General features: G+C 36.9%; 1 protein-coding gene across 1 annotated transcript in view; it reads left to right on the plus strand.

Annotated features, from left to right (window-relative positions):
- The first annotated feature begins 1,162 nt into the window (after positions 1 to 1,162).
- VRK2 (VRK serine/threonine kinase 2) overlaps positions 1,163 to 20,930 on the plus strand; it is a 101,681-nt gene continuing 81,913 nt past the window's right edge. Inside the window, exons 1-2 of the mRNA XM_074206630.1 lie at positions 1,163 to 1,290; positions 4,681 to 4,821. Coding sequence (XP_074062731.1) covers positions 4,686 to 4,821 — 136 coding nt within the window. The 5' untranslated portion in view covers positions 1,163 to 1,290; positions 4,681 to 4,685. The remainder of the gene's footprint in view (positions 1,291 to 4,680; positions 4,822 to 20,930) is intronic.

Raw genomic sequence — 20,930 nt, forward strand, 5'->3', positions numbered from 1 at the left:
CTGGTTCTTCATCCACTCTGCTGTCCACTTCCATTTTATGGGAGAGTTCATCCCTTTCACATTCAGTTATGATTACTAACTCTGCATTTCCCTCCATCCTATGTTCCCCCTGGAATCTGCCACCCAGTAAATTCTACTTCCCATTCTCTTGTTTTCTCCCTTTCCTCCCATCTGCAAGGTACACTTGTACTCTCCTCACTGTCTTGAATGTCAGTAAATACTCAATCCCTACATAGTTGTTATTCTGTTTTGTTTATCCATACCTGAGACTAGTAACTCATAGTAACTCATAGTCTTAAAGCAGTTAAAAGTCATCCAGAGAAAGAACTGGGGAATCTGAATGCAGAACTAAACTTACTACTTTCACTTCAAAATTTTTTCTTTCCTTGTTGGTTTTTCCTTTTTTGCTTTGAGTGTTCTTTTACATCATGACTAATATGGAAATATGTTTAAACATAATTGTGCTCTAGGTAGAACACCTATACCAGAGTCCTTGCTGCCTTTGGGGGGGGGGGGAAGGGAGAAAATTTTACCAAAAAATGAATGTTAAAACTATCCTACATGTAATTGGGTGAAAAAAAAAAACTATTAAGATAAAAAAAAATCAAAATTAAGAGTCTTGCCCCATTTTACCAAGCTAACATAGATCAAAGTCTGGATTTTAATTCTTCTTGTTTCTAAAATTGGCCTCTACCCACTATATTATGTCACTTTTCCAGCAGAATTAAACTTACTTAAGAAAATTGTTTTTGCAGGAAAAAAAAAAAAGTGTGAGCCGAGGCTGCTTTTTACTTTTCCACCCTAGTTTTCCTTCCCCAACTCCAAGTCCTTCCTATAGAAGATGACCTCACCCACCAACCCAAACACAGGAGGCGTTTTATAGTCCCCCAAATGTGAAGCAGCCAGTGACCACAGGCTATTCCAGAGGCGGGCGGAACTGGAGGGGCATGGGTGGGCCTGCCCACAGCGCCCACATGCCACGGCAAGCCTCCAGGTTGCGGCAGCCCCGCCCCTAGGAGGCCCCTCCCTCACCGGGCCCCGCCCCTCGGAGGCCCCTCCCCCACCGGGCCCCGCCCCTCGGAGGCCCCCCACGCGAGCCCCGCCCCTCGGAGGCCCCTCCCCCCACGGGCCCCGCCCCTCGGAGGCCCCTCCCCCACGCGAGCCCCGCCCCTCCTCGGAGGCGCGGCCCCGGTTCCCCGCCCCCACCGCAGCCCTTCTCTCCAGCCCGGAGCGGCTACCGCGGAGTCTGGGGGCGGCTGGCCAGCCTAGGGTGGACTACTGAAAGCACCGGTCAGTCGCTCTTTTTCCTTTGGCGGGGCCTGAGCCGACCCCCCCCCCCCGGCTTCCCTTTTCCAAACTTCAGCTCCGCTCGCGCTTCCCTCCCCCCGTGGCCGCGGGGCCGCCAGGCTTGGGGGGCCGCCAGGCTTGGGGGGCCGCTGGCCGCTCCGCCCGGCTCCGCCCCGGCCTTGGGCGCCTCGGCCCTGGCCGCCCCTCCGCGTCCCAACCGCCCCCTTAACCCCTTCCTCCCCGCTGCCCTTTAGTTCCCCCAAAATTCAAACGGAGAAGCTGCCTCCGTGTTGATCCGAGCGCTCAGTTAATGGTGACTTTCTTTATAAAAAAAGGTCTTTCTGTGTTACAGCAGCTTTTGCTCCTTTACTCTCCATACACCTTCCTTCACTCTCCCAAAAACATTTTTTTTTTGGTCTAAGTGGGCAGGAGTGGATTGAAAAATGATTAGAGGCAGGTAATTCCCCCTTTCCCCACCAAAAAAAGTTGTTCACATCCTGTATTCCTCCCGAAGGCTTGACTGGGGGGAAGACTAGGCAGGCCCGGTTTGTTTCAGATTGTTTTATTATAACTAGAATGCCCCTTTTTTGCCCCAAAAGTTTTGTTTACATCCTGTATTCCTCCCGAAGGCTTGACTGGGGGGAAGACTAGGCAGGCCCGGTTTGTTTCAGATTGTTTCCTTGTAACTAGAAGACAACCATAATAGATAAAATGAGACTAGCCTGGTACCTACCCTAAGAAAATAGGCCTTTCAATGTGGATATACCCTAAAGTAGCATAAGGAAAGGGAAAGCATTTTCCCCCAAATGGAGAGAGCCTCCGCCTTAGCCCGAATCTTGGCTGCGGCCGGGCCCCTTGGCTTGGCCACGTGGGATCCTCTTTGCCAAGCCAATTCTGGCTCTCTGGATGAGTCACTTCTGCCCCTGTATGACTTTGAAAAGCCCCATGACTTGTTCACTCTGATGTTTAGGGCCTTTAGCCAGGAGCATTCTCCTTAAAGTTGAAAGTGGTGAGGAGTCGGATTTAGTCTTGACCCCAGAAAAGAAAGGGTTTTTTAAGGATACACTCATATGAAGGAGATGGAGAAGTGAAAGAGAGGAAAAAGGAAAGCAATGGAGCCAAAAGAAGACATGCATCAGAGAAGATAGCCTTGGCTACTGCAAGATATAGGGTGAGCATCTAGGGTATGCTTCCATCCATACAGAAAACTTTTTTTTAAATCCCATGATAGCAGACCAATTCTGCTTTCCCATAACTTGTGCTCACCCCCTTAATTGCTGGTTTGTACCCAAATATACTTATAATGTGTCCTGTTGCTCTAATAGCATTTTGATTCATTTTCCTAAAATTCCATTGTTTTAATTATTTTGTCCTTGTTTTGCTTTTTTTTAATTTAATTTTAGGCAAGGCAGTTGGAAATAAGTGACTCTTTAAGAGTCACAGTCTCCTGACTCCAAGGCTGTTCTTTATGAACACTTTTACCAAAATATTTTGGTGACTAGGAGGAAGAATTTTTTCAAGTTAAAAAGTGTCAATTATTAACTGCTAATGAAATTCAGGCTGTACTAGGAACTGGCAGTACAGGTATTCCTCTTTCCCCTTGCTCTCGCCCCCGAGTTATTGCTTCCAAGAAGTTTACATCCTACTTGGGAACAGTATCTGTGTATATATGTGTGTATGTGTGTGTGTGTGTGTGTGTGTGTATATATGTAAATATATATTTTTTATACATGTATGTATATATATGTATCTAGGTATCTATACACACACACAGATACAAAGTACATTGGAGGGCACAAGCTGCTTGTTAGGATATTTATGATAAGGTTAATTGACTCATTTCCTATTGAGTTAGAAGGAAGTCTATGACATTCTTGAATCCTACCAACTAAAAGGAAATGATTTGGTAGGCTGGTTCTTTTCCTTCCTTATCAAAGAAAACGAAAATGACATCATTATGTTTAAGACAAATAACAGTGTGTAATAACTACTATTTTGCAGGAAGTAGATTCTAGTTGTAAGTAGACAATCATTAATCAGCCCAATATTTATTAAGTACTTCTTAAATGCTGTTCACTATGCCACATGCTGAGGACAAAGACAAAAATAAAACAGATTCTGCCTTCAAGATGTTTCCATTCTAATAGGTACATATGAGGATGTATATATAAAATAGACTCAAAGTAACACTGGGGGAAAGTCACTGATTGTTGGGAGCTAGAGGAGAGACTAGGAGAGTTTCATGTAGAAGGCAGGTTTTGGAGTGGAATCTTGAAGAGGCAGAGATGGATAGAGAATATATTATAGATGTTTTGTTGTTATTTTTTCGTAGTAATACTGCCCAGGGGGTTTTCTCTGCAAAGATACTAAAGTTTGCTATTAAGTGACTTGCCCAGTCACAGAGCAAGCAAATATCTGTGGTCACATTTGAATTCAGGACACTAGGTCCTGGCACCCTTTCCACCGTGCCACCTTGAAGTCCAAAGAGGATGTTCCACTTAATATCTCATTGTTGTTTTGTTCAGTCGTGGCTGACTCTTGGTGAACCCATTTCAGGTTTTTTTTTTAAAGATACAAAGGTTTGCCATTTCCTTTAAAGCTTATTTTACAGAAAGGAAACCTTAGGCAGGCAAACAAGATTAAGTGATTTGCCAGGGTCACAGAGGTCACAAATGTCTGAGGGTAGATTTGAATTCAAGTATTCCTGATTCTAGGCCTTGAGCTTTTAACCACTGTGACTCTGGTATGGAGCAAGACAATCTGCAATCATATGGAGACCAGAGGAACAAGTACACCAGATTGGCTAGAATGCAAAATGTGTGAGGGATTCTTTTAACAAGATTCAAAAGATAAGATAGGTCTAAGTTGTAAGCTTCTCAAATACTAAATAAAGCAGTTTATATTTAATCTTAGGGGCAATAGGGAGCCATTGGAGTTTTTTTGATTAAGGATGGTGATAGGATTAGATCTTTGCTTGAGGGGAAATAACTTTGGTGTCTGGGTGAAGGATAGATTGTAGTGAGGATAGATTTGAAGTAGAAGGACCAGATGGGGGATGTTATTGTCACTGTTGAAAATGTTTTATAAACATCTGATTTTATATGATTTCATCTTAAGCATTAAACTATGAAAAATAATATGGTTATGGTACTGAGAATCTAAAATGGTCCATTCTTTAATGTATTTACTGGATGAACTCTGATTTTTGTTCAGTTAACAGTTTAAATGAAATCGTGTATATATATATATACATATATATATATACATATATATATATATACACAATCAATTTCACATATATATATACGTAAAATTGATTGTAACTAGAAAACAGTTTATTTGATAAAGATTTTGTTTTGCTATAATACTCATACCCCCTTTTAACTTTTGTAGGAATCATGGCGCCCAGAAGGCAAGAGAAATCCAAACTTCCTATTCCCCTTCCAGAAGGCATGATTCTGAAAGATACAGAAAGAAAAACATGGCAGTTGGGTAATATGATCGGTTCTGGAGGATTTGGATTAATATATTTAGGTAAGGTATCAGTGGCAATTCTTAGATGTATTTGTTTTTGACTATTGCTTTATGTGATTAGAAAATAATAGGTTTTCCAAATGGAAATTTTTAAAATAAGAGATAATTCAAAAACTTATTTCATATAATAGTAAAATGCCAAGAAGTATTAGGCAAGTATTTAGTGAAATTCTAGGTTCAAGAAAAGATATGTAAGAAGATATTGCTAGGACCAAGGCTCCTGAGTAGTAGGACAGTCACAATGAAAGGATAAAAGAAGCAAAAATCCAAAGGTGGAGGATATTGCCTTTCTGAAATGACTAATTCTAGTATAAGAATTGACTTCTATTCCTAGGACAAGTATGGACAGATCAGTATAAGCCTGCATTTTTTTAAGGTTTTTTCAAGGCAAATGGGGTTAAGTGGCTTGCCCAAGGCCACACAGCTAGGTAATTATTAAGTGTCTGAGGCCGGATTTGAACTTGGGTATTCCTGACTCCAGGGCTGGTGCTCTATCCACTGTGCCACCTAGCTGCCCCTAATGAGCCTGCATTTTGAAGTGGAATCAGAAAAAGTAAATGAAACTAAGATGATGAGAATTGCACTGTATTTTGACCTTTCTGTACCCATCCAAAGTTTTGTATTTGCTTCCTGGCATCATGGATATGGATATGGGTAAGCTGGAAGGTGACAGTCATAATGGTAAAAGGCTTTGAGTCCTTCTCATAGGAGAATCAGTTGAAGAAACTAGGCTTGTTTAGAAAAGACTCAGACTGTGCAGGGTAACTTTGTTAGGATTTGAAGAACTTTCAGGGGAAGGGGATTTTTTTTCCTAGTTAGCCTTAGAGGGCAATACCAGGACCAGTGGGTAGGAGATGTAAAGATGTTAATTTAGGCTAGATTTCAGGAAAAGCTTCCTAATAATTAGAGCTGTTGACAAAAAAAAACCAAACAAAAACAAAACAAAAAGTAAACCAACTGTAACCTTAGGGAATACTTATCAGTTGAAAGCTGTAACAATTGTGATCATTTATGTTTCCAGAATACTGATGATAAAACATGTTATCCATTATAGAGGCAATAGATCTAAGATGCAGAATGAGACATAAGTATATATGTCTGTATATACATATATATGTTTGTGTGTGTGTGTGTATATCTCTGAGTGAATGTATAATATATACTACATGAAGTAAACAAATAGAAATAAAGCTACTATCTATACATCTGTCTGTCTATCTATCTATCCATTATATAGAACTCCTAGGGGAAATTTGTTTTATTTAACCATGCAGTAACCAAGAATTTTTTTCCTCTGTGGTTCTTATAACTTTCAAAATTATTTGTTTTGACATGTTGTGTTGTTATTGTATCACTTGATCTGTAGGTTCTTATTCGTTTTCATCACTTTATAAAAGTCCTTAAAATTGCTTAGTTTTTGTAAAATTTATTTTATAGTATAATTTTTCCCTTGTTTTGCTTACTTCACTGTGAATTATGAAGTTTTATGAGTCATGTTGTTTTGTAATCATCTATTTCATCATTTAAGATACTATGAGCAACACAGTAATTCCATCACATTCTTGTATCACAACTTATTCTGTCATTCCTCAATTGATAGGCATCTCTTTAATTTCTAGGTTGTTTATTTTGTTTTTACCCCCCACACAAAGAGTTCTTATAAACATTTTTTGTTCATATAGTACTTTTTCCTCTTTCTTCAAATGTGAGCTTTAAAATACATGTGTGTATTATATAGATAGATAGATAAAACAGGCTTATTGACCTCTAGTCTGCAAACTTCCTATTTTTGAAAATCAGAACATTTGCCTTATCCCTTTCTGTATCCCTTTCTATATTCATCACTGTCTAAGATCTCATTTAGCAGTGGCTCATATCTCCCACTTCTTTCAGTTCCTAAGGTTATGGTCCTTCTGGGCCTTGTGACTTGAACTCAACAATATTAGTTGGGAGCCCTCTTGTTTTATTCATGCTCTTCTTGCAAAATAAGTGTTAGCCATTTTTGTTCTGTTCTTTCCAATCCATAGATCACTCTCTTTGACAGAGAAAACAGAACCACAGATAGGTCTTGATTAATGAGAATAATGAATTCTCTGATGTGGCCATGTTTTCAAATTCACATTATTAAAAATTGTAATTATGTAAAATAGGGTAATTGGTTCCAGTCTAATGCATATATATGTCATGTCAACTCCAACAATTCGACCATTTTGAAAGATTCATTCTTCACACTAATTGAGACCTATTTGTAAATAATACCTACTATATGAATTCCTCTGGTTTGAGAATTACATAAGTAACCCTGAAAGAAAAGCATAAAAGAGGAGTTCTATTCAGTTTAATACAGTTGAGTCATGTTTAACATAGTAGCAAGATATTTTAATACAGAGTACAAAGAAGAAAGGCATGCATTCATCTCAAATTAATTTTCAGTATTCATACTGATTGATTTCTGTTGTAAGAAAGAGAATGCATTTGTTTAGCAGATATTTCATTTGGCATTATTTTTTATTATAATTTTGGAAAAGCTAAATGCAAAAAGATTAATTTTTTTTAACAAATACTACATCTATTCTAGGTCATTACTCATTTATTCTAGATTGCTAAATAGTATTTGTATCAAATTTCCCCTTGAAAAATATTTATAGATTTTTTTCGTCTTTTAAAGACATTTTTTGGATATATTTGCTCCTCCTATCCCCTTCCCTCCCCAATACACACATCCATTCATGCCCTCTCCTATAATAGTGAAAAAGTTAAGTCAGCCAGCATAGTGACAGTATATAAACGGCATTCCACACACATATTCTTCCACCTAAGTGTATTTATCTGTTCCCTAGGACCAAAGTTTATCATTCCACTTACAAAGAGTTTAAGTTTTATTTTAGTGTTATGTTAAAATTATTGCAGTTGTGTATAAACTCTAAGTCATTCTGCTTACTTCACTCAAGTTTTCTTTTATGAAACATTTCAAGGTTCTCTTTGAAATTTAGGAAGCAGACATCAGCAATATTCGAGAATATGCACTTTAGAAAGGCTCTCAGAATGGGTTTAGCTGTTTTGGGAAGAGGCCAGATATTTCAATGTCCCTAATGAGAGCAGTACCTCCAGAATATCCACTTTCTATCAGAAATGATGCCAATAAATTATAGAGTCAACTGTTTGGTGAAGAGCCATCAGCAATAAATCTATCAAACTGATGTTTGAATGGCAATTTTCAAGATGTACAAGCTAATCTTTATGGAATTACATAAAGTTTCTATATTTCATCTTTATTCTTGTCCTATCTTATGTCAATGTAATACATGAAGAAGAAGCTGATAAATTCAAGTTTTCCTTAATACTTTTGTGACCGATAACATTCTTTTCAGGTATGATTCTTTCCAAAATATGTTGCTTTGGCAGGTACTTCATCAGATTCTGTTGCCTAAGGCTGGGAATAAACTAGCTACTATCTCTCTTGCATTGTGCATGTTCACCATCCTGTAGCTTTGAGATCAATAACCAAGGCCCTTCAGTAATCAGCATCTTACAGAAAAAGTGAAGGGGCAGGGAAGTTTTGATATTTATAATCAACTTGGAGTGATAGTGTGCCTGTGGCATTTGTAGGAATAGTTGTCCTGAAAGAAAAAAATAGTCTGAATACAAGAACAAAGTTCAGATTCTTATGATGCTTTGTAAAGAAGGAGAACAAGGGAGGGGAAGGGGGAGAAAAGAGAAAGAGAGACAGACAGAAAGAAAAAAACAAACTAAGGGAAGGAAAAAAAATTACTATGACCCTAGCATCAGATGAGAAAAATTATTTTACAGAACTCTAGTAAAGGGGAGAGAGCTCTAAGTTGAGGAATGTTGTTGAATTTAGCAAACTTAATTATTTCTTTTTCTTGGTGGATAATTTGAGTTCTTTTGTTTGAATGCTGATTCATAGTTTCTTGGCCTTATAGAAGAGGAGAGCAATCAAAGTTCTAGTTTCTTCAATCAATTTTTATTGTTGTTCAATATTTTAAGTCATATCTGACTCTTTGTGACCTCATTTGTGATTTTGGCAAAAAATATTGGAGGTTATTTTACAGATAGAATGAGGAAACTGAGTAAAACAGGATTAAGTGACTTGCCCAGAATCACATAGCTGACAAATCTCTGATGCCAGATTTAAATTCAAGTCTTTCTGACTTTGGATCTAGACTTCTATTTGTTGTTGTTCAGTTGTTTTAGTCATGTGTAACTCTTCTTTTATGTTTGGTGTTTTCTTGGCAAAGATACTGGAATGGTTTGCCATTTTTTTCCTCCATTTTATTTTATAGATGAGTAAACTAAGTCAACCATGATTCAGTGACTTGCCCAGCTGCATTTGAACTCATGAAGATGTATCTTTTTTGTACCTAGCCTATGCAGTGTGCCACCTAGTTGCCCTCAATCCCGTAGCAAGCATTTCTTAAGCACCTACTCATTTTGAGGATAGGTACTGGGGATAAAAAGACAAAAAAAGAAGTGATCTTTGCCCTCAAGTAGCCTACATTTTACTAAGAGAGACAAACATGTCCATAAGTATTTATAAAATACAAATTGAATAAATCACAGCCATCTAAGGTGCAGCATCATCACATTATATGTATTTTTTAAGTCACCATAGTTATGTAAATAAGTACATACTAACGTATGTTAAAGGTCATGTTATGCTCATTACCTGCCCTAAAGGCATGGGAGCTCATAATTAATAAGAACTCAGAGGAGCAAATTATAGGTTAAGTTTTTGCCAAATTTCTCAAAATGTTCTTTTTTATGTCTGTTTTGTGACATGTTAGAGCTAAAATAGTTTTATCTCCAGTATTTCTTGTTTCAATGAAAAATCTTTTAGCTGTTGTCACTAAACCTAGGTTATACTCAGCTTGTCATAGGGTGCTAGACATTGAACCTAGGAGGGACTTTAGATATCATTCAGTCCAATTTTCTAATTTTATGGGTGAAGAAACTGATTTATCCAATGTTCAAGAGTGTGCTGGAACTAGCTTTTAATGGATTGCAAGAGATAATTGTTAAATTTTTAGTCTGAACATGTATGTTTTAGAAATACATCAACACTACAAATCAGGGCTTGCTTTTTTTGATAGTGATGATTGTCTAGACTTAATAAAGGGATGGGAAAAATGTTAATAGTGCAGATTAAATTAAGTGCTATGCATATTTTTAGAAGGATATTTACCATCATATCCTTTCCAAGGTCCTACAATAAGCAAAAGAATTAAAATTAAAACCCATCTTTTGACTTTAAGACCAATGCCCTTTTGACTTGTTTAAATTCTCAACAAAATATTATAATCTGTAGGGACCTTGATGAAAATCTTGGAACAAGGTTATGACATTTCATTCATTTCATACAGAGACTTGTTAATCACAAGCAGGATAGTTCAGTGGAAAAAAGTGTGATTTGAAGTCAGATGACCCATCACTTTATACTTGTGTGGCCTCCAACCAACCACTTGACCTCTCTTGAGCTTTGTTCCTTCATCCATAAAATGAGGGGGTTAGACTGGGTTGATTCCCAAGTGTCTCTTTTAAATCAAAATTTATGAAACTTATTAGATTTCACTTAACTGATTCTCATCATGTTAGTTATAACTATAGATTTTTCTTTGAAACATTTTAAAATATTTATTGTGTTATTGCTACTCAATTTATGAAGAACTAGAATATAATTCTCTGTATTTTTTTTTTGGTCTAGACATGTTATTTCATTGGTAGAATCTCTTGTTCCTTCTACACAGCTCTCTAATTCAAGGATAATTTAGCTTTAGAGAATTATTTCAGGCATGAAGAAGTTAAGTTTCTTTCCTAATATCACATAACTATTACGTATCAGAGGGAGGACTTGAATCCAGGTCTTTTTAATTCAGGATTGGTTTTCTAAACCTCTTTACCATGCTACTTATCTTCTGCCTTAGAGATGCCTTTATCTGATTTTTTTTTAAATAGGGAATTTAATATTTCCTATCTAAACTCTTGTAGACTTGTTATTTGGGTTAAATGCATTGGATTAGACACACTATGTCAATATAACTGAAGAATTATGTAGTAAGCCTTCTTTTGAGCCCAGGGAGTTTGAGAAAGGAAATAAATGAGGAACAGTATAAAGAGTAGGTAAGACTCAGTCAATTTTCAGTCTTCCTGAGATGATCTCTCTTCTACAATAAGAAAATTCTTTGTAACTATTAGAGCTTCTGGCTTCTCTATAAAAGAAGGGGAGAGTTGTTTTCCTTGTGAATCATAAATTATCTTTAGGTCAGAGGTTACAATCTTTGTGTTATAAACTGCTTTGGCAGTCTGGTGAAGTCTATGGGCACCTCTTAACGGTAATGTTTTTAAATCCATAAAATAAAACTCATGGGATTACATAGGAAACCAATTGATTGAAATGTCCTCAAAATATTTAAAACAAAAATAGAAGAAGTATGTGGACCACAGATTGATAACCTCTTGCTTTACAGAGGAAGAAAAAAATGGGAGCCTTTCTGGAAAGACATTCTGTGTTTATGTGTGTGTGTGTGTGTTTGTGTGTGTGCACATGTGAAACTTGACTAACAAGAGAATCATTGAATTTGAAAGATACAAAAAAAGAATTTTAATAGTCACTTAATTTGATATTGCTATTGTTATTTGAATCATGAGTGTGGCTTTTTATCAGTATTATGCATGTAAATGTAACTTCTGGTTGTCCAAATTCTTGGGCAGACGATGAGTACTGCTTCTAAAGCTCATCTATTCTTCTCCATCTCACTGCACATGTCTTTCCTTGATAATATATGATATTCTATAGGAAAGGATTTTTCAGTGAAAAAGGAAGCAACCTTAATGGAAAAAGCAAAAAACAACAACAACAACAAAACCAAACTCTACTATTGACTGCTTCTGTCTCAGTGTTTCCAAGACTTCCCTGCTAGAGATTGGGATGGCACTTGATTAACATGACGGGCATAACTTTTCTTTAAAGGGTTCCAAGCAAGGATACTGGAAGCATACAAAAAAGATTCGGTGGAAAGACATCCATTGATGGCCAGAAGCATCTACAGATGCAATGTGATCCCATGCAATGAAGCATGTGGCCCTTCATTGGCATTATATGATAACAGGAGGATCTTCTGGCAGAAGAGCTGACTTTTGCTGCGTTCTGCAGGCTGCCCCTCCAAACCCATCTTTGATTGGCACCTATGCCCTATTGAAACTGGCATCACACCTTCTGAGTGGGCACTGTGCCAGTCTAGCAGATGGGGATGGGCACAAGCATGCCAGAAACCCAGTATGTGCTTCAAGTTTAAGTATCAGGGGCCGAAACTCCCATCCAGGGATGTTAAAGCTGCAGTCTGTTTAGAGCTTTTTGTGCTTAAGGTGAAAGGATATGCCATTTCTACTCTAGCTTAGAGGTTGATTAATTTTGAAAGTCAAACAGTAGCTCCTGTGGCTGTGTCAGGCAAAACCCTAACTCTGGTGAATCAGAATTACTGCTTCCTGTAGGGAAGAGTAAGTATTGTAATGAAGTTTCCAACCAGAGATGCTCTCCTGCAAGGTCCTCCAGCGCTCAAGCAGCGGGTCCTCGGTTGAGATGAATATTCCTATTCTCTAGCAAAGCCAGGTGCAGTCAAAGCCAGATCCTCAACCTGCTGAAGCAGAGAACCCTCAATTTCAAAAGGGCAAATAGAAGTTGGGAAGAACTCAGCATCAACTCTCCTCCCCATGAAGTCATGCGTCTTCAGTGAGTAATCACACAAAGGAGGTGAAGGGGGAGAAAATCTGAATGAAAAGAACTTCAGAATGCTAATCAGAGAAACCTTTTAACCCAGAAAAATAAAAGTAGTTCAGCACTCCTTGCTCAATGCATGGTCTGATTCTTTGCATTTTATATCACCCAAGGCTGAGTGTACTAGACTTTAACAGGAGTTGTTGCATGAAGACCAGTTCCTCCAATATCTGTCATGTATATAAACTTTGCTTCTTGAATAATGGATTTTGCATAAAATTGAGTTTTAAGCACCATATCCATATCCCTGATGATAGTCTCACACTCACTGTAGAACCAGGCAGGAAAAAAAAAAAGAATCAGGGAATTGTTCCTTATGACCACTTTACCCACATCCCCAAAGGCTCTTAAATTTCTAGGAATGCATACAAGACCAGCTGTGGCCAGGAGAAGTTCTCTCTAATCACCTTATAGCCATTGCTTTCTCTTTTCCACTGTGTAAACTTTGTGTATGGAACAGGTTCCATGAGACCATTGTGCATACTTTGCCGGATTCAAAACCTATAACGGCCACAAATTAAACTACTAAAACTAAAGCTGGCACACTGTGACTGCCAAATAAAACTGGCACATCCCTCTGTCAGACTGCGGCGGGTGAGTGTGCCATACAGTCCTAGGAAAACACAATTCATCCAGAAGCACTTTTGTCACTTGTTCCGATATTAAACCAGAGAAAGTGACATTAATTAAGGTAGTGACATGAGCCAACAAAGGCAATGAAATTCCTGGCTTTGGCTTCTGTGCAGACCTTAACCCAACCTGCTATGCCTAGTTATTGTGGATATTTCTGAATGGTAGGTAATAAGCCTTTTTTCCTTTTTCTTTCTTCAACCCCCTCTCTGAAACACTTGCAAGCTTCTCAAAGTTTGTGCCTAGTCAACTGGTGCCTTGGGAGATGTCTTCAGTGCCTGAGCATGAGTCTAAGATAGGGCTGCTTCTGTGTAGGTGATGAGGTACAAATCCTTGGTTCCTCCATGAAATGTACCCAGGCAGAGAGAATCCGGTCCCTGAAAGAAGTAGATGAGCAGGGAAGCTAGGAGATAGAGATAGAGAGTTCGACCTGAAATCTGGAGGACTTGAATTTGAATTCTATCTCTAATACCTCCTAGCTATATGACCCTGGGCAAGTCATTTGACTTCTTTGAACTTCAGTTTCCTCATTTTGCAAAATGGGGATAATCATAGCATCTGCCTTACAGGGTGGTTGTAAGGCTCAAATGAAATAACATATTCTTTGCAAACCTTAAAACACAACATAAATGCTATTATTAATAACAATAGATACTGTTAGTAATAATACGAATAATTATAAAAATGCTAGCTAGTCCTGGGGCAGGTAATATGAGATTATGTTTGCAGTTAGGCCTTCAAAAGGAAAATGTTAGGTTGTAAAAGTGAACTAATAAAATTAGCCCGGAACTGGTCTACAATAGGAAAAAAAGAATTGAAAGCACACGTGTAGTTCTTGTCCCAAAAGAAAAATGGGGAGGGGGATTTTTAAAAGCATGTTTAAGATGGGAGGAAAGAAGAAAGGAAATTTGTTTTGCTTCTCATTTATTCTTGATATAATTTTTTTTTTTAATCAAGCAATATACACTTACCCCTAGACATTGTAAGTGAAGGAAAGCTATCTTGTTAAAACATTCCTAATAGTAGTAGTTCTCATTTAATATAACATGTTAAGGCTGACAAAGCACTTTACCTAGGATATTTATTGAATTTGATCATCACAGCAACCCTGGGAGGTAGGGCCTGTTTGATCCTCATTTTATGGTTGAGAAACATTTAACTGATTTGCTCAAGATCACAAACTTTCTAAGTGGCTTAGACTGAACTAGAACTCAGGTCTTCCCAGCTTCTAAATCCAGCACATTCTAAAACATTGGAAAAGAACATGATTTAAAAGGAAGGATTGTGATAATATTAAGGATAGCCTTTTCTCTTATAATGACCAACTCCTTTGAATGATATTTGAGTGAGACATCTCTAATGAGAATTAGATTTATTTGGAGGGATTATTTTTTGTTAAAAAGGAATGATCTAATGGTATGGGAAATATATGCAGACATCAGAATTTCCAGGTACCAAAACATAGCTGTGCACAGAAAATAACTTCTTGGACTCTGGCTTTATCAAAGTTTCTGCTAAATTTAGGTTTTGGATAGTTAGAAGCTTTTCCTAAGGTTCCTGGACATAACTATTAGTATTTGAGATCAGATTAGTAATTAGTCTCACCAGTGATTTTTTTTTCCCACATCAAGCAGGACAGTGCCTTCAAAGAAGTTTGAGGCCAGAGCTGCAAGGGAACAAGGAGAGAAGGCCAAATTGACACATGAAGAGGCCAAACAGTCCAAGAAAATATCAACACTGCTTACAAAATCAGTCTCAAAAAATGTGTCAATGTGTATGAGATCGTACTTGGATTTGCAATCCAAGTAAAACAGATTATTTAAATCTGAGAGGCAGTATTACCGAACCCAGCATGCCTACTGCCACTTGTTTGACTCTCTCAGAGCCGAATCCTGAGAGGCAAGGGCTCAAAGTTAAATGAACGTTAATACAATTCACAATCAAATGAAAGACCCAGAGAATTTTCTTGAATCAATTTTTTTTTCTGTGTCCTAAATTTAACCAGCTGGAATTACTTTTTAAGTGCCATCCTATTTAACTTTTTTTGAAATGATGAATTTGCCTTTTAATAGGAAATCTGTATTTTATCATGAAGATGGAACACAGTGTCCTTTGTTAATTATTCCCTGGAGATGCAGGCTATTTTTTCTGCCATGTGCTTAGTATGTAGTAAAGACATAGCTCCCTAAAAATTTATTTCAGGTAGGAGAGATTGAAAATATGCATATTCAGTGGAGAGGCAGATGAAGACTACAACTTCCTCTCAAGGTTTGTTGAGTACCACTTAATGAGAATTCTCAAAGGTGACATCACTAACTTGATTAGGAGATGATGAAAATAGAAGATAGGAAAGTCAAGAAAAACAGTTTCTGAAGAAGAAGGGCTCAGTTATCATTAGGCAAATGTGTCAGCAACCAGGAAAACTATATCAGACTCCATTCCTTTATTATTTGTGTTTGTATGAAAACATTACTCTACACGAAGTACACTTTGAATCTTTAAATAGCTTGAGGAAATAATGGAGAAAGGCATATCCATTATCACCTTTATTTCTCAGATAATGTACTATATTATTGATGGTATTGACAGCTTAGTTTAAGAAATCTTTGTGATGGTGCTAATAATACTGTCATTTTCAGTTCTTCTAAATTTAAGTGTTTACTTTTTCAATAATACTTAGGTCACAGAACATATGAGAATAGCTGTATATATAAGTATAATGTCAAATACTGGGGAAAATGAATTGAAGATTATGTCCTGAATCAAATAATAGTTCTGTGAATAAATGGGAAAGGATGGTCCACCAACACACAGCTCCTGATTGGAAGTGAAAGAAAGTTACATAGATTCATATTGTGGTTGAAAAACATCTCGATTAGGCAGGCTTGTTTGACTTGAATCTTGTGTTAGCCTTTGCAGTTGGGAGGGCTAGGAGAGTCTTCTTTTCAATTGCTATGATATGTTTTTTAAAGAGAGTAACATAAAGGACTAGATATTGGTCCTGAATACTGAAAGTACTTTTGCCCACTCTCTTTTATTGCATGATGACTTAGAGAGGTAGCTTTAAGAAAAGTAGGTCATTTAAAGAGCCATAAAATTCATTATTTGTACAATAGTTGGAACTAAGAGGAGAATATGTTCTCATACAGAGGGCTTGGTTCAGGTACAAGATATGGAGCCAGGAAACTAAAGCAATCATTTGTCTGTCTTTGAAAATGTACTTTGTACTTGATTTCTGAAAACTTTCCTATCACTTTCAATATAACTCTATTTAGGTGTTTGAACTTCTAGAGCCCAGGAATGAGTTTTAGGAATAAGAGTTTATGTTTAGAATTGTTAAGCTTTGGAGAGAGGCTCTTGGGTCAAACAAACATTTCATGAGATCACAGATCTAGAGGTGGAAGTTACTCCAGGAATTAGAGAATTTAACTTCCTCATTTTACAAATGAGAAAACTAAAGAGCAGGGAGCTTAAATGACTTGCCTAATATCATATAGTTAATAAGGGTAAAATACGAAGTTTTAACCCAGACTCTTTGACTCCAGAGCTGGTGCTCTTTCCATTCTTCCTTGATATCTCCTTTAATTTGGCATGTCGATATAAAGGGAATTGATATCTTTGATAGAAAAATCAAGTGAACTGTGTGAATTCTTCAGTGACTCTGTGGGCTCTTCTTCCACCCTCAAATAACATGGCCCTTTTCATGTGTTACTCTTATCCATGTTTCTTCATTCATCCTGCAAAGAATATTGGGCAGTCTGTGTGTGTGTGTGTGTGTGTGTGTGTGTGTGTGTGTGTCTGTCTGTCTATCTGTCTATCTGTCTGTCCATCTCTCCTACATCTTTAATGCCTTTAGTAGTCGTTATGTACCCTTGCAATGTCTCTTCCACAACTTCCCATATGCAAATCATCTTTGATAATATACTGAAGTCTAATTACACTTAGCACATATCACTCCATTGCCCATTAAGTCACATAAAATATTTATTCTTGATGTTACATTATTTACAGGCATAATAAAAGAAACTCTGATCATATTCAATTTTATAAAAACCCATAATATTTTGATTTTTGTAGACTGGACAACAAATACCCACCAAAGTAGCCTGATGTAAATTGAATCAATTATATATTTTAGACTTATTTGCCTTAGCTCTAAACTTATCTTGACTTAGTAAGCATTAGAAGAGCGAAAAGGTCAATAAAATGCTAAAGATAAATCTAATATAAAATAGGATGCTATTATATAGTTGAATATTATTGCATTTCAGGTTTTAAAAGTACATGGATACAACACCATTGCCTTGCAAAAACCAAAAACCAAAAAAAAAAAATACATGAAGTTATCTGTTTTGTTATCTGTATTTGATACTAATTATCAAAAAATTGTCTAAAATAAAGGATAGAAAACCCATCCATTTTATAACATTGCATAGAGACCTAATTATGATGAAGTGAGATGGTATTGTATAGTTGATAAATCTTTAAATTTGAAGTAAGAAAGACATGAACTTGAGTCCTGCTTTCCTACATAATAACAATTTTTTTGACCCTGGGCAAATCTATAGCCTCTGGTGCCTGAGACAACTTTCAGAGATACCAATATATAAACTTTATGAACAAACTTTCCATGAAATAATCTTTGAAAAATCGTAGACCCAGACCAAAAACAAACAAAAATGAAATAATTGAAAATATGCCAGGAAAAACCAAATCCTAAAGGGATAAAGATATGACTTCCTGATAAATTAATCCAAAATCTTATGAATCCAATAACAAGTCATGTAAAACAATTGATTGCAGACTAAAAAACACATATCTTATTAAATAGAAATCAAAACTATATGTCTTCACTGGTACAGGAAGTTTCCTTGTAAAGAATCTTTTTAGATCAATTCAACCTATTCTGAAATTTATAGCCTTATGGTGTAAAAGTCAGAGGTTACATGATTTGATCAGGGTCAGACTTCAGATATGTGCCAGAGACCAGCATTGAACTCAGGTATTCCTGAGTCCAGTACTGGCTTTCTATCTACTTTTCTATGCTACATTGAGTAATAATAAATTTAATAATTTTACTTTGTTCTAAGTAATTTAGACAGAAAAGAGAGGTCAGCTAAATGATACAGTGGATAGAGTGTTGGGCCTGGAGACAAGAAAGATCTGAGTTCAGATGTTGTGTCAAAACTTGACTTTATGGTCCTTTGCATGTTACAAAGCTTTGACTTGTCTCAGTTTCCTCAATTGCAAAATGGGGATCATAATCACATCTTTCTCCTAGAGTTGTTGCGATACTCAAATGAGATATTATATGTACATCACAAGCACTAGATAATTGCTTATTCCTTCCCCCATTCCAAGTAATCTTGGCTTCAAATAGAAAGCTGCTATTTGATAGACTAACCTGTTTTATAGAGATAAGAACTATATTCATGGTTTACTTTTTTTTAGTTTTTTTTTTTCCCTTGCAAGGCAGTGTGGTTAAGTGGCTTGCCCAAGGCCATATAGCTAGGTAATTATTAAATGTCTGAGGCCGGATTTGAACTCAGGTACTCCTGACTTCAGGGCCTGTGCTCTATCCACTAGCACCACCTAGCCCCCCCCCCCCCCATGGTTTACTTTCAAGAGTCCCTCCCAGGCACCCAGCTTCTTGAAACCATGTCAGATTGTTTGTGTTTATCTTTCCCTTGCTCCCCATCATACCATTTAGGCCAGTGAGGCTATGAGTCAAATTACTGCCTCTCTTTAAAGTTTTTTCAAGTAAATTACAGCAACAGTTATTAGATGCCTTTGTGATCAATCATAATTTTATCAGAATTATTTCCAAAAGCCATCCCTGTGATTCTGGTCTTCCCCATTATTCTCTTACCCACCTAAAACAGATAGTCCAGTCAAATTACTGGCCAGGTCTCCCTAGTCACATCTCTAGGAGGCCCAGTCCATTTTCCTGGTAGCACCAACACAAATAATGAAGGCAGGAATTAATCAGTTCACTTGATCTTATATTTAATTATATTTGGTTGTGGTCCTTGTGTGGTGGGCACAGAAGGTAGGAGATGGGGGGTAGGGATAGATTCTGGACCTGATTTTATTATTGCCAAGAGATCCCAGATGGAAGAGACTTCTTTTGCTAATTCAGATTGACCCTGCCTCTGCAACTTGAAGTTTTAGAGAATTGTCTGGGGTATCAAGAAGTTAAGATACTGGACTAGGATCATGCAACTAACATATAACAGAAGTAGGAATTAGACCTAGGTATTTTTTGTCCAAGTTCAGTTCTCTCTCCACTGTGTTTATTACATGAAGTAAAACCAGTATCATTTATTTGCATAATAATTCACACCTTTTATATCTACTACTACTGCTAATACTACCACCACCACCACCACTGCCATCACCACCACAACATTTATATTGCACTTGAAGATTTGCAGTGTTTTTGCCTGTTAATAACCCAGGTTAAGCCTTATACTAAACCTGTAAGATAGACAAGACATGGCATTACTACATTCTGCCAGCTTTGCAGAAGAGAGAACTGAGACAAAGTGTGTTTAAATACTTATCTCTAGTTTTCTAAGTAGCAAAATCAAAACCTCAAAGGTTGGTTTTCTGGTCCCCAACCTGATAATCTTCCCTTACACCTCTCTAGGAAATAGAACTGGTGGAAGAAAGTTACTACAGTTCCATCAAAGTTTGTTTCTTCTGTGATGCCTCCTTTTCCTTGTTCAAGATACTATCATGGGTCCTGGTGCACCTTTGGTGAAAACTTCCCAGTTTGCACAGAGTACTTTCAGAAGTTTATGCAAATTGGGAAATACATATTTATTAAATACTTACTCTGTGCTAGGCACTTTTTAAAGTGCTTTTAATACAAAGAGAGGCAAAAGATAGTTCTTATGCTCTAGGAATGTACATCCTTCTGTCTTCCCTGGCTGATGAAGGCATGCATCTAGATGTAAGATGTAATATTTTATTAGCTATAAGCTCAACATCCCTTAGAAAGACTATGTAAATATGAGCTCCTATTATGCTATCATTATTACAAGGTCTATAGAACTAATTCAGTTTTAGACAGATGGAAGTCTGTCATAGACAGGTATTTTAAATCACTGGAATATTTCTAGTTTGTGTACAAAAAATAGATGTTTTAAGATTATTTTAAAGCAAAAAATAGCTTGTTTCTACTTTTGGTATTTGGCATGCAGGTGTGTCTTACTTTATATAACAGGTGTATTTATAGAAACTTGGATTTCTCAAATGTTTATCAAATGAGTGGTTTTAATTCAAATGTTGGAATTTGCCATGTAAAGAAAGTACTGTGCTGCATCCTTTTGTAAAACCAATTTCTCATTTTGGAAATTTTATTTTATGCCTATCAAATTTGTGAGGCATGTCTGTATCGAAAAGTACTTCCTTTACTCTAAAACTATGTCTGTCTCTCCACATGAAACAAAATGCATTTATTAGTCTGTCTTTAAACAATTTATATCAAAATATGGCTAACTTGAATTTTGAAAGCAGGTGAATTTCTTATAGCAGAAGGTTTACTTTTACCTAAATAAGTTATATTAGGTACTTGTATATCATTGGGTCCTCATGACGTGTTTTTATTTATTTTTGTTTGTTTGTTTGAAAGTATTCAGGCGGAATCCTTTTCTGTTTAAGAAAGAAGTGTCACAGTCTTGCT

Source organism: Macrotis lagotis, chromosome 1 (assembly GCF_037893015.1).
Source record: "Macrotis lagotis isolate mMagLag1 chromosome 1, bilby.v1.9.chrom.fasta, whole genome shotgun sequence".
In the NCBI taxonomy this organism is placed as follows: Eukaryota; Metazoa; Chordata; class Mammalia; order Peramelemorphia; family Peramelidae; genus Macrotis; species Macrotis lagotis.